We start from the raw sequence: 14,971 nt of genomic DNA, 5'->3' as shown, positions 1-14,971 counted from the left end.
CTAGCGTGTGGTACTTAGATGGCAGCAAAAAAGGAGGAGGGGTGGAGAAAGGGGCATAGGAAACGTGAAGGAACGTCATACTCTGGCTTGTGTAATGTCCTTCGGATGTTACCATGTTGCAAGCAAGCACACGTGCACACACACAACTTTTAACCGATTGCACTTTGGGGCACAATGCAATGCTAATGACTGCAGACACTGTGGTTGTGCCAACATCACTGAAGTGTGTCCTCGTATGTGGCACATTCACAGAATTATTCTTCAAGCATGTCCCATTATAGACAAAAGCACTGGAAAACCCACAAGAGGCCAAGCCACGGTGCTCCCGCTGAATAGAAAAAAAAAAACCCCAACAAAGGCCAAAATGCATCTGCTCTTTCAGACTAGTGCCACGATGCATGTGCCACAGAGCACGAGACATTAAGGCATCTTCTGTAGCACTGCCATCACAGCACTATGGTCACATCACTGCCAGATAATGGTGCGTCACATCATATCAGCATACCAATATAAACACTCTGATCAAGCAGGCACTAAAGAAGGAAAGCTAAACCAGCTAGTGGTCACTATCAACAAGGCCTGTGGCAACCAACAAACTCTCAGTTAAGGTTGGAGCTAGAGAGAAAAAAAAAGTGGTTGGAGGGGAAGAGGGAAGTTCGAGCTCTGAATGAACTCGTTATCAGAAATGAATCCAACGACACTACAAACAAATCATAGTAACTAGTGGTATGGCACCAGAGATGAACAAAATTATGCATGTGGCTCACTACACTTTGGGCAAATTTAGTACCGGTTACATTACCAAAGGACTTAATATGCCCTGCTGCTGCTCTGCATCTATGTAACTGAAAATAACTAGAGATGTAATGTGCAAATTATGGCCAATGGGCTCAACGTCTAATGGCGGGTGAAGAAAAAAAAAAAAATCGAGACAACTCTACGAGCTCGGTCCCAGATTTGATGCCAACGAACTAAAAATTCCCTACGAAACTTGTAAAAGATAAGCAGCAATTAAGAAAGAAAGCTGTAGAATGTTCACTTCCATTTTTTATGTACATGTATAAAAAATGTGGGGAGTGACATGTGTAGCGTTTTTTCAAGGCGATTTGACAAACGAGTAACAACATGACTCGATGCACCGACAGAGTGTTCCACTTTGAGAAAGCGAGCAGCTGAGGAAAACGGTGCACTGTCTCCAACGAGAGAGCAAGAATACGCAACAAATTTACGAAAGGCAGCAGTTCTGCTGCAGAACATTTACATGCTTCAGGAGGGAAAGTTTGCCATATCAGAAACGGGGCAACACACAACAGCTTATGGATCATCACAGCACCAACGCAGGTTCCTGGAATTCCCTTTCATGCCTTCTGCATCTCATTTTCTCATTTTTATACAAAACTAGAGAATACGTCGCAAGAAACCATGCTGCTTGCTCATCTTAGCTTTGCCCTGGGCTGCTGTGGCTGGCAATCAGAAGACACGGACTCTTGACCACTATGTTGCACAAACCAAGGCACAGCAAATTTCGTAGATATTACTTGCTGTCACAGCAAGAACTGTTCAAGTCATGCAAAAGTTCATGGCTTATCTAGACAGAACTTATCTAGACACTGTTGCAGAATAGTGCATCCAATACAAAATAATTGACAGCAAGAAAAATCAACAAGATGCCAATAAAAACAACAGTTTTACTCTGCCATTCAATCTTGTCTTTCAGGGATGTGCAATGTGCAACTGCGCTCAAACCTAATTTCTCTTTTTTGTTAGTTTGTCCATGGTGAGATCGTGTGGTTGTCATGTAGTAGACAACAGGTCCAGATTTGGCAGCTCCATTGCAGTTCACAAAGAGAAACGTAGGGCGACAGCAACGTCAGTCCAGAGGGTGCTCGGGGCAGGAGCGGTTCACCTCAAACCAAGCATCAATGCACCTGTAGAAGAAAAAGTGCTGCAATTATGCAGGTGGCTAGATATAGTTTCATAATATGCAGTACTAGAACAAAAAGAACTCTTTTCGAACTAGACTCCAGACCAAACTAGAGCAGCTGTTCTGAACTGTTTTCTTTGAGACATCGTCTGAAATGCCACTGAGCCATCAAGATATCACTACATGGCTCTTATAAATTTAACAAATTACAGAAGCCCAGTGTCAGCATTCAAAGTGTCCACAGGGTAAGAAGCTGCACGAAGCTTGCACTGCCAAACTTGCATATAGTAAACAGCCAGCAGCTACCATGTGCACGTGGCTAGCGTTTCCGTGAAGATAATGTCTGCTTCAGGATGGGTTTGTGCTGTTCGGTGTGTAGAAGAATGCACAAGACGCTAGCCTACGCACATTCGTCGGCTAATGACACTTCTTCCCCGCAAGTTGGCCCATATGTTGTCCACCTAGTTGCCCCATCCAAACTGCATTTCTTTTCTATGGTAAGTACGTACACATGCAAAAAGTACCCCAACTTTTGTGTTATGGACATAATTTTGCCACCAAAATTGTTGGTGAACTTATCAAGAAATGTTGCGCATTACAACATTCCGTTACAGTCTTTATACCGCTTTTACCCAGCTTTGCAGTTACTTCCCGCAATAGCTTCTCTGTTTTTCACTGCAATTCCTAACTCGTCTAGATCTTTGTCTCCTGCCATCGATTGGAGAACTAGTCCAGCAAACATTGCAATATTTCTTTGCCTTTATGTTGCACGATGCCACATGTTTCACTTCGTAGACTGGTACTTCCTTTCCCAGCAATTGCAGAGACATCCAAGAACTTAGTGAAAAAAAAATCTTGCTGACAGTGGGTACAAGTTACCGTAGGCATCCATCTTCTCAAATTCTAAAAAAAAAAAATTTACATCCAAAGACTTTAATGACATTCACACAAGAACGGCTACTTGTGTGGATTTCATCAAACAAAATATTATGTTGGCATGCTATCACTTGATTGAGGCTTAGGTCTGGTATGCCAGACTTACTGAGGCAGACATACGGTAAGAGATAGTGCATGTCACTTAGTTCACCTTCAGGGACTGTCAGCATTTCCTACAAGGAGCTTGTTTGGGGATGGCCCATCACGGTGACTGAGTGCAATGTGTGCTCCCTCAGCTTATACTCTAAACGTAATACACCTGTAAAATTTACATATGGTAAACAGCATACATATGGTTTTCATAGAACGGGTCGACCTACGACGCTGTAGATATGAAATGATGAGCGTGCTGGCATTATTCTACAGAGCATACACGCGGGGTGCTTTCAATAGACGATGACTCCGCAACTCCTCAGCCCCAATAAATGTAAGCGTCAGAAGAACTGACCAAATTATCAATCACTGATAATTCTTTTAAAGGAATCTTCCAAGCCTCCGACTTCGAACTGATCACCGGTGATTGATGCTTTTAATTGTCAATTTTGGCTCGGATTTGTTTCTTGTGCATCAGGCCACTCCAAGTGGTTAGCCCAGGCAACAAACTTTCAGAATCGGTTTGAATGTGCCCACTTTGGCAACAGATATTTCTGACAGACCTCTGCGTGAACCAATGTGAGTGCGCTGTTGGTAAAGCAAGCTTGGCTGGTGCACTTGAGAGAAATGCGCACCGCTCGTGGTTATGCCTCAGCGACATCACGGTCCTTCAAACGAACCCTTGCAAGCGAAATATTAAAACTATGGTGCCATCTTGGCAATCTGCCAGTATTGTGCGGTAATAATTGCCCGAAATTTGAACCAGCTAATCACTATAAAGCTTTAGTTTGGAGTTGGAGAAGATTTATTTCACCTCAACTTATTGCTGATCGTTTGTCACACGTTAACGTGTAGAGGCGGCCCTTGCAGCCAGTTTTCAGCCGAGTTCGGTTTTGCTTCTTTATTGACAACCGTTCAGGGGTTGGTTTCATTTACGGCCTCAAGTGGTCTTCTCCGCCACACGCGCATAGCTGCTCCCCTTCATACACTATCTTAGAACTACTCTGGTTATGTGCGAGGTCCACACATTGCTTGACTGCAATGTGTGGACTGTTTGCAGCCGGCTGCAAAGCTTCTGTTGACACCAAGAAGGCAGGCAGCCTGGAGCACATTTTGGCCCAGCACTATGTAGTGACCCAAGATGTTTTACGACCACGTGTCATTTTCTTTTCCCTTTTTTCCATGGCAGTGATGATAAATACTGTCTGTTAAAAAGCATATAAATATGCTTGGAAGCGTATTTGAGAACGCCAACCGTGTGGAAAAAAGGTCGCTCATGATAAGAAGTGATGCACGACAAACTATTGAAGTTCATTGGACTTTAATTTATATAGGTATTATCTATAGCCCAGACCACTGTATTGGAACACCAGCAAGCTTTTCTTGTTAAAAAAAGAAAAAAAAAGTGTATGAGTGCACCTGTGTCTCATAAAAACCAGGAAATGCTTCACTGCGTGGCACAAGCACTAAATGAGTACCTCGTTTAAAGGAGCACTGACATCAAATTTCAAGATCGAGATGTGCTAATCAGTCGATCTCTTGGTATGCATAGGTCTTCTTGGCCAAATTTGAACGGCATCCATCGCGTGGAAGTTACTTAGTTCGATGTCAAACAGGGTAGAAAAGCTAAGGAGATAAAACGGAAAACAGACTGCCCTGCGACATCGACACTAGGTCTACGTGTTTGGTGTGATACATTCCACAAATATCATCTTGAGTGATGATGCCCTAGTAGCGATGATGTGTACGATCGATCGCAGTGTTCTTATCATAGCGCGGACCGGCGCCGAAGCACTCACTCGTTGCGTCTGATCTTCGTCGCACTGGTTTGAATGATTTCATGAAACTATCAAGATAAAAACCGTCTCTAAAAGAACGGCAAAAGATAAGAGCATGATTAAACGTGTGCTTGTCGATCAGCATGTCGGGGAATAGTTGCGAGTTGCAGGTGAGTTGCAGTCGTCTAGTTCAAAGCACGGAAAAAGCGCAATGAGTGTGTATTTTCATATCACGTGTGTGTTACACATCAACACGACACAGCTATCAAAAGTGGAACAGCGTATAGTCAGATATCATCGCTAATAAGTAACCCGCAGGTATCGTTAAAATTTTAATTCATCTGTAGACTCTGCGTCCATGTAAAAGTGGTAATATCGTGTTAACCGCGAAAGGCTGGATAGGTGGGGCCATCTGGAGGCACACAAAAAAAAAAGAACCTGGCAAGCAAGAAACATATTATATTTCTCCGCTGATGCTCATTCGCAATAGCTATATTGCATTGAACCCTCTGTGCATACCTGAATGCTTTGCACCCCAAAACACACCAATATAGCTAACTGAGATGCACGACCGAACATGGCTGAAGCATGCATCCTCGGGCACCTCTGCAGTACTGCTTGGAACGGCGTCCATTTCGGAATCACTGTTTTGCAATAGGTCGATCGAAGCAAAAATAATTTGCAACATCGCAAATTGCGGGGATTCCAAGCTCCAGACTATCGTATTGAACTCGGGTTGACACTTTGTAGGGCGACGAAAGCAATGCAGGTGACAAGGCATGACTGAATGTGTCCACCTAGCAGACGGAATGTTTACGGAACAGCTGAGCCTGATGTCACTCTTTTCTGTAGAGAAGTGGTCAGCTGTGGCGTGATCTGGAGCTGACCACGAGGTAGTGCCACTGCTGGTGCTCCCAGCACTAAAAATGGCAGGATTTTTGCCGGCAGCTTTGAATAGTGCTAGATACCAGTGATATAAATGAATAAAAGTGATAGTTATTCATCCCTCAGTTGCGCTTTAGGTCGCAAATCGCTGCTACGACGTCTATAGCTACTCGCTGACGCAAAAATCTTCGCATGAGTAAATTTGATGTCAGTGCTCCTTTAAGATTTTTTTGTGTATGTTAATAGTAATGTTGTATAAAGCATTTATTAATTATTTATACTATTCCTGGTAGATTATCTCCCATATGCATATTCTGATTTTTATTTGTTGAATGTCTTTGTAAATATAGTGTTCTTTATTGGAGTCTTTATCAGTTGGAAGAAGAAAATCACACACTCAAATTTTATATATTCCATAACATTTTTCTTCCAGTACAACTTACGTTTTTTTTGAACAAGCATTTTATTGTGCATAAGATGGTATTGCAATGCATGCTGCAGTATTTTTTGAACTGGCAAAAAAAAAAAATATTTCTGAGACCTATGAAAAATGACCAGTTTCTTGTGGTAATGAAAGAGTTAGTGTCGTTGTGGTTCACCTTTTTCAGACCAAATACAAATAATCGTAATTATTTGTTTTCCTGAAACATTTATCTACTCAAGGCTCCACTTTAAATGTGACAAATTTAGTGCATTTGGTTTTGGAAGCACTCCTGATGCATGTTAATGCCACGACTTTTGCAAGGCATTGAAAAATGACAGCATGGCTATTCCCAATTTCACAAATTTTAGAAGGTTTACGAAAACTGCTTATTCACACTGAGCTTGTCCTTCCAATGCACATGCTTGCTGGATGAAAACAGCTTAATATAGGAACTGTACTAAGCTGCCCTCTAGAACTTCAGTGACCCCCTCTGAAACAAATTTACAACTACTGAAAACTTTTTCTTAATGTGTACACTGCACCAATAGGTTGCAATATTTGGCATCACACTTGGTTTTTACCGCTCACATCTGTTTGGATAATTTGGAATTAATTAGAATATTTTCCTCACTCCCAAGGTCTTTGAATTAATGAGGATTTGCTGTATGTAATTTGTACAGTCCTCTGCTAGGCTTTATCAGTGTTTTCTGGGTGTGGCAATGGCACACCACATACCAAAGCTCAAAGTTACTAGAATAAACTCCCTCTCGAATCTCCCTATCACCACCAGCGGAGGAGGATGGGCCGAACGACAGTCGCAAGAACTAGCAGTGCTGCAGTTAGATTTTGCGCTACTCTTGGCGCATCGTCTGCTACGGCGGCGGCTTTCTTGTTGTACTATTATAAAACTTGGACCATTCATCATGCTTCCAGTCGACATTCCCATGTCGCATTTATGAGCTGCTTATGTGGATATGCACAAGGTCACCTGTATACATTAGCCCAGATGAGTTGCCCGTTGCAAGTTGGCTGAAAATCGATGTCCTGCCTATATTGCAGCTGTCTGCATTGCGTTTAACCTCAAAGTGTGTTAGGTTCTAGGTGAATTAGCATTTTCAGCGTAGTTTTTATGACGACTGCTACCATTTTAACCAGAGCCATCTTGCCTAGGTGAAAAAGAGCCTAAAACGTCTGCAAAAGCCTCAAACAAGTTCACTTACTGGAATACAAAAATGCTCTAGAAGAATAGTAGTGATGTTTTCTACTAGCTACAAAAAAAGACATTCTTGAAAAAACAGTACTCATGCTTTACAGTGTTCACCTAGAACTCATGCTTTACAGTGTTCACCTAAGTCTTTGCTACAACTATCACAGTGATGGAAGTGACTTTTTACTTTTTAGAGCATACTTTAGAGCTGAAAAATTACCGTTTTGGAGCAGCCATAAGTGTTTTCAGAGCGGAAAAAATATTAGTTTGAAACAGCTATTGGTGTTTTAGGAACAGACACAAAATTTGCCTTACACAAAGGTTCAAAGCATCTTTGAAGCATCTCGTAAATATTTTATATTATAAAATATATTTCTGTGATAACAATCTACATAATTTTCAAGAAGCAAACAATCAAAAAGATGGCTGTTTGTCAAATACTAATATGTATAGCTAAAGTCAAAGCCAACTGGTAAAGCTGAGCACCATATTTTATAAGTAACCAGTCTGATCTCATAACAGCTTGCACTGTAAAAAATAATAAAGCAACACGTTACATTTGTTTGCTATGTGAGCATGTACTGATGAAACTTTTACACAGTGTTCGTGCAGAGGTTATTGAAGTTTCAGTGTCTAATTTATGAAATGAGTTAAAAAAAGTTCATAACTGTTGCCAAATAAGCAGTAGATAGTCGGTATCAGATAAAATCAATCCTGCTCATTTTCACATTTCCCCACACTAGACTGCAAGTCTAGCTGAAAAAAAACAACTATCAAATGAGCTAATTTTTAATATGCCAGTTCTTATTGCACAAATGAGATTAGAGCCAATAATGCTGCATACTAGTACATACTGAAATGACAGAATACAGATTCTTTCAGTTTCTTTAGGACTTATGAGCTGTATAAACAGTAAAAGTTCGTCATTCTCTCAGGACCATTTCGGAACAGGTTTGGATCAATCACTAACAAAAATTGCTGTTTGGAGCAGCATGGAGCAGCATTTCTCTATTTGTTTGGAGTAATTGGAGCAGCACTTCGATCACTGCTATCAATCGAGAGCAGAGTGCAAAATGTTAGAGCAATTTCGCCTTCTTTCTCGCATTTTGCACCTTTTCAGAATGCTTCCGATTGGTTTTCCTGCAAGAAGAAAAAGTAAGGATATTCTCATCATGAGTGGTATAACCTAAAAATGCAGGGGCAATGAATGAAAACAACTGTATTGTATGCAGTGGCAACCGCTCCAACCTTTCAAGCGCAATCCAAAAGAAGTCGCCAACTACAGTATATTTCATTACAGCAGACTTCCATAGTGAAAAGGATTTTGGTCTGTTGTAAAAGGAGTATGTAAAATCTAAGTAGTACTGTTACAACAGACTTTTATAGAAACACTGAAAGGGTCTGTTATAAGCGGAAAGAATCACGATTCATATTGAATTTATTCTCTACGAGACATAAAACAGTTGATTTTTAGAAGCGAAGCTCCTTAAGGCGTGGGTCTGTCCATCCTCCATTATCCTACGTAGCCACCTGTGGCACATACCCGCTCCAGAGCGGGTATGTGCCACAGGGGATGTGAGATGGGAGATACTTGGAGTGTTCACTAGATGGACGCACAGATAGACGGACATACAGACTAGAAGACAGACGGACTCACGGACAGATGGACAGACGGAAGCACAAACAGGTTGATAGATGCTTCGCCCCACTCATCGTAATTCACTCCGTGGATATGCTGTGATTTTTTTGGAAATCATTCTTCAGTGTTTGTAGCCTGTTTTCTATAGATTCCAAAATATCTTCACTGAAAACTAAGTAGAAGTGCTGTAAAAGTTTGTTGCACCTGCTGAGGTGGCGAAAATCATCGTGGAAGTCTCTCTCTCTCTCTCTCTCTCTCTCTCTCTCTCTCTCTCACACACACACACACACACACACACACACACACACACACACACACACACACACACACACACACATGCACACACGCACGCACGCGCACACACACACACACACACACACACACACACACACACACACAAGAATGGCGTTTTTCAAAATTTTCTAGCTCCGTGACATCACAACTGCCCACCACCATTTTGGGCTTGTCGTAAAAGTACTTTGCAAAGAGCATTCAGTGTTCAAAAAGCAGATGTTTGAAATTCATTTGAAGGATTCCGATTGGCTGCTTCTGTCGTATTGCTCCAGTACGCCTCGCTAGTCTGATGCTCGTTCCGGATACGCCTCCGGGATAGCGTCGCCTGCTTCTTGTGCATCGCGAGGTCATGGCTGTCTAAAATCGCACTACTTAATGACATTTTAGCCCTCGTTCTGTGTTCACGGGTTGTTAAAACACCCGCAAGCGGAAGTTCATTCTTCATATTACGATCGCACACCGTACTCGTGGCGAACACCGCACGTGCTTGCTCGAACCAATTGTCATAGCATTGGCTCATTGGTGAGAATATTCTGCTTATCAACGCATTGAACCTTACGATGAAGACCACCGCGGACAGATCTTTGTATTCGCAATCGAGCATGTCGTACTTTGAAACATTGGGCTGTGCTTTCGCTCGAAGTCATGTATAGGCCTAACTCCAGCCCGAACTTGGCGGGCAAGACCGTCGCGCTAGCGGATATGTGAAAGCGAAGCAGATGTAGTGTGTTTCGTCGCAAGCAACAAATCCCATCGACCGCTGGTTCCTTAGAACCGCTAATCTTGCGCATCAGTAGCGGACCCCAGCCATGCTCGGCACGCACCGAGCGCTCGGAACAGGGGTGGCAGCTGCCAGCCATTTCGCACCTCAGCGCCCCAAAATGCGAAATCAAGTGTGCTGCGCACCGATTTTTGGTCGCCGTAGCTAGGCATAACTCATCCCTAACAGACCGGAGATATGTGGCCTTCGTTCTTAAATCGGTACGTCGATATCCAAGGTACAATTCTTGCCCAGAAAGTATGCCAAGCCATGTTTGACGTCAGAAGTTATTGAATTTGGGATGTCCGCGGTAGAAAAGTCTGCTGTAAAGGAGTCCTGACCACCTTGCTGGTATCACATTTTAGTCAATTACTGTATCCGAATGCCCGTTGTACCATAATCCGTAGTAAATGAAGCTCAATCAATGGAACAAATATAGAGGTCCACATAATGCCGCAAATAATACCGTATTTACTCGATTCTACCGCGCCCTCGATTGTAACGCGCACCCGATTTCCACCGCGGAAAAAAAACAAAAAAACGTAAGACATCGATTGCAATGCGCACCCATTTTTCTCGCTGACCTGCACGATCACACCACTCGAAAAAACGACTCCTTTCGGGAGCGTCTTCCATTTAAATATGAGGTACGGGCGAAGCTTGTGCCCATCTGACGTGTAACACAGCATTACCGTCACTGTAGTTTTACCGTGGACCGATGTCAGCACGCAAACTTGCTTCGCCTCCTTCTTCTCGACGGTTGTGGTGCCAGGCATGTCGAAGTAAAGAGGCGTCTGATCGGCATTCCCGATTTGCCCAAGCATGTAGCCGTTGTTGCGCCGCAAGTTTAGAACGAACCTCCGAAAACTGTGAAGCTTTTCATCGTACTCCTCCGCAAAACTTTTCGCATATGCATGTTCCCCTTCGGAGGGAAAAGCCTTTCCTCTTCATAAAGTTAGTTAGCCAGCACCTGCTCGCTTTAAACTGGCTCCGCATTAGACCTTTTTCTTAGAGCAATTGCATAGCCCGCACTTGGAGCAGTTCTGTCGTCACGGGCCGCTCGCTGCTCAAGCACATACTCACCGGGCAGCTCTTTAATTTGCGGAAACCGACCCTGCTGTGGTCCACTGAAGCCTTTGCGTGAAGCTTTGCTGTCGACAATCTTCTGCTTTTGTTTCCGCCGGTCCCGCACGCACGTTTCGGAAACTCCGAACGACCGCGATGCGGCCCGATTTCCGTTCGTTTCTGCACACGCGATGACTTTTCTTTTAAAAGCGGCATCGTGGTGCACTTGAGTTTTTGGAGTCGGCCCTTCCACGCCGTCGATGCTAATGCACTACTAGATGAACTCCTCAGCACACATACGAAGTGCCGCACATGGGAAACACATAGGCAGAAATGGCCGACGCGCCACGCCGACGCACGTAGGGGCGGCCGTTTTGGATTTGCCGATGGCAATAGATTGACCGTAATTTTTTCGTTCGTACTCGATTCTAATGCGCATGCGATTTATGAACTGGCTTAACCGGAAAAAAGGTGCGCGTTAGATTCGAGTAATTACGGTATGTGGTAACCGAATGTCTGTTGTAAGCGGATTCGTTGTAATGAGGTTATACTATGCGGGGCTTTTGTGAAATGCTTCTAGATAGCTTTCTCAATTGCTTTTAATGTAGAAAAAAAAAAAGACCGCATAAGGGATGATGTAAGCAGCCTTCTTGAAAACACCTCATCTGAGTGAGTGCACTTTCGTGTCATTTGGGTGTGGCTGCCCCAGGGGTACTTGTGACTAACGCTAGGCACTATTTGTACGTTGTCACTTATTCAATTTTTCTGCGAATGTACCCCCGGATGTAGTACACTCATAGTGTGTTACTGGTGGACTATGCTGCCCCATGAAGAAGCGACACCAACATTTGCTACACCCTGTTACCTGCTGTAAGGTTGAGAAATGGTAACGCTGCAATTGAGGAAAATACCTGCTGCTGTGATATAAAGCGAATGTAACAAAACATGGTCACTGGTAAAAGATGACCACTTATATACGATTGTGTTGGTTCATAAAAAAAATATATTTTAAAATATAAATATCCACTGCTTTGAAGACAGCGTGACAGGTGACAATTGATCGAATGTCAATGCAATGCAACTCTCTAAGTATTGACAGCGTTGTTCATCGCGTGCCTTTCATCTTGCTGTTCTATTTTTGGCGGCTCCTAAAAACAGGGAAGTAGGCATTCGAGAGATACCATGCGTTTTTTGGGGGGGGGGGGGGGGGGGGGATCGGCACCTTGGTTATGAACATTTTGGCTCTGATACATGGAGTAGAATTGCTGGGAACAAGCGTAGAAGAGTACTGGACGCGAGCTCTCACTTTCTGCGTGAGCTCAAAACTTATTGTCCAGAAAAACATGACGGTAGTCCATTTTCATGTTGTCATACTCAAACTGAACGTCAAAGACATTGTGTTTGGCAGTGATATTTCTATCTTTGTGGCGCAAAGTTTGCTCCCACCTTTTGAATTGCACCAGATTTCTTCGGAGGTCTGTCAAGATCAATATTAAACGGTTTATGCTCTAACCAAGAACAAATTATGGCATGCAAAAGATTTACTTCACCACCGGATTTAAAAACTTGGCTATAGTAACATGGCTCAAATTACATTGTCAAATAAACTAGTGTCTTTTCATTTATAGTTATAATATTTATGCACTGTACATTATTTAAACTCGTTTTGTAGAAATTCCAATGTCTGTGTATTCAGTTGTGAGCGAGAAAACATAACCTTGTCTGTGACACACAAAATCAAGAAACCTGCCAATAAAATAAATAGTTACCCCCGAATGCAGAGATGTTACTTGGCTCGCGACTTCAACTTAACTTGAGCAAGTCGGTGTGAAGCAAGCAGCAGACTTCAAAACGTCCAAGTCAGCCTTCGCGTTTCATAGATGCTCAGGCTGTCTTGCTTGGTAAAGTCAAGAATGAGCTTCAAAGCAGAAACACGCGGCTCGCCTGCTAACGAGGGTAATAATGAAGTTGTTCGCGTAAGGCATGCATTACAGCAAAAAAAGACCACACATTTTAAAATAACTATAAAAACTAAGGGCCAAAAGCATATTCTTGCCATTTTACGGCTAACGAGCGGCACGTGGTGCCTGCCGCCACAGCGATGCGCAGTGTTGCTTCTGTAAAGCGTTCGTTGCCCGCTGGTTTTAGTGGCCACCCAAATGTGGCGCGTTACTCCACGGTTGCTTGTTTGGAGGCGAAACAAGCATCGCGTTAGGTTCTTTCGTCGTTTTTTTTTTTAATCGAATGCCACGGCATGTATTTGTGCTGACCTGGCTCACGAGGTGACGCGATTTTCACGGTATTTGCCTTTCTGTTCACCCGTGTGCATGCCTGTAGTGGGCTAGGTCGCAGTTATTATGAAAAAAAAAAAAAAAATAGTTCTGGGAACAAATGTGATTCGTATCCTTTTGTTGAGCTTGGTAAACAAGAGAAAAAGGGGGGTCAGGACATTGCCCTCAGCAGAATTTTGTCTCGCGGGGTGCAGCAATGTTTCGCTGCATGATGGTGAAGGGGATTGAAAAAACACATAGGGGCACCTCTTTTTATTTGTGTGGAATTTTACGTAGCGTTGTGCTACAAGCGATGCTTTTCTGAGCGAGAAACAGTGCCCTAGACGGGACGTAAGGATAGACGAGGCACACAGACACAGCGCTGAGTCAATTTTGTACCGAAAGAGACGGAAAATGTCGTCGTGTTTTAGAAAAACAGAAATAGCATTTGCGGTTACGGAACACTTCGACGTCGTCACCACCAGAGCTATTAATACGCACGTGTGTATAGTCAACACAACCTGTAACGCCAGGGAACTCAGCCACTTCATAAAAGTCCCGCATAACTATAGAAAGTGCGGCCGGCTGTGGAAAGCGCACCAGCATCGCATATACAGGTGCTTTGTGATGAGTAGCGTAACTTTTCCTACTGCACGGCAAACTGTCGACTACGGAATGCGTACGACATTTCCGGTGACTGTTTCGAATGTGCCAGCGCCTTAAAATCCGAGAGCCATCAGTAGCTGTAACACTGGAGGCACACGCTGTCCTCCGTTGTCCCCACTTTCACGGAGTGGCAACATACCCAGCAGCTGCCGCACGGCGTTCTTCGTGGATCTGTATCGAGCTTGGAATTGTTCCTCGTCGTACAACTCCATCGGATTTCCTCAGTCACGTAAAGCGGGTCCAAGAATCTTCGGCAGGCAGTGCGCCTCAGAAAATGCTACGCTTATGGCGAGGCAAGCAAACTCAAAAGCCGCCACCCTCCGCGCGACGTCCATTCGAGAGGTGGCCATGCTGGAATAACGCATGAAGTCGCTTTCAAGCTAGCCCTGCAGCTGACTTGAAACTTGTCCTGACTACGACCGAGCCAAGCTGCCTTCAAGTAGTCCGCAAGTTCGAGAACGATTTATGGTGACCGGCAAGACTGTCTTGAGTCAAGAACGAGTCAAGTACGAGTCAAGTAACGTCTCTGCATTCGGGGGTAAAGATCTGTAACATAAGTACGAATCGAACCGAGGCTCTCTGTGTGGCAATCAGGTGTTCTACTGCAGAGGCACGCCAATGGTTAAAACTGATTAAAAGAAAAAAAGAGTGTCATGTAGTAGAAAGAATCTCTTTAACACACGCAATATTTAGTGGTAGAAAAGTAGAATTGTGCCAGGCAACAAAACATGTGAAATGCACAACTATTGGGTGTTTTGAAGGCTCCCCCATTACAAAGCGCTCTAATAGTTGTTTGCATGTTGCCTTAAGCACGCATAGAGGGCCCTTCGCAGATTGGCGTAGTTCGCACTTTACAATTGTACTTTCAATAGACATCCTACGATAGTTTGAAAAGCCCAGCGTTGCACACACAGTTGTTTGTTCCGTCATTGCATGGTTGAGGTATACACTGAGACCGAAGCTAGGCTAGTCATTGAGAAGATGATTCGCACAGGGCTCGGTTATACTATCGCGGCCTACTCTTGAAGGC

At 43.6% G+C, this 14,971-nt stretch overlaps 1 protein-coding gene across 1 annotated transcript in view; it reads right to left on the bottom strand.

Moving 5' to 3' along the window:
- Positions 1-1,668: 1,668 nt before the first annotated feature.
- LOC119176556 (E3 ubiquitin-protein ligase ZNRF1) overlaps positions 1,669-14,971 on the bottom strand; it is a 30,417-nt gene continuing 17,114 nt past the window's right edge. Inside the window, exon 4 of the mRNA XM_037427905.2 lies at positions 1,669-1,928. Within this exon, the coding sequence (XP_037283802.1) occupies positions 1,871-1,928 (58 nt within the window). The 3' untranslated portion in view covers positions 1,669-1,870. The remainder of the gene's footprint in view (positions 1,929-14,971) is intronic.

Source organism: Rhipicephalus microplus, chromosome X (assembly GCF_043290135.1).
Source record: "Rhipicephalus microplus isolate Deutch F79 chromosome X, USDA_Rmic, whole genome shotgun sequence".
Classification (NCBI taxonomy): domain Eukaryota; kingdom Metazoa; phylum Arthropoda; class Arachnida; order Ixodida; family Ixodidae; genus Rhipicephalus; species Rhipicephalus microplus.
Note: the sequence above shows the minus strand (reverse complement) of the source record. Positions and strands in the feature narration are given on the sequence as shown.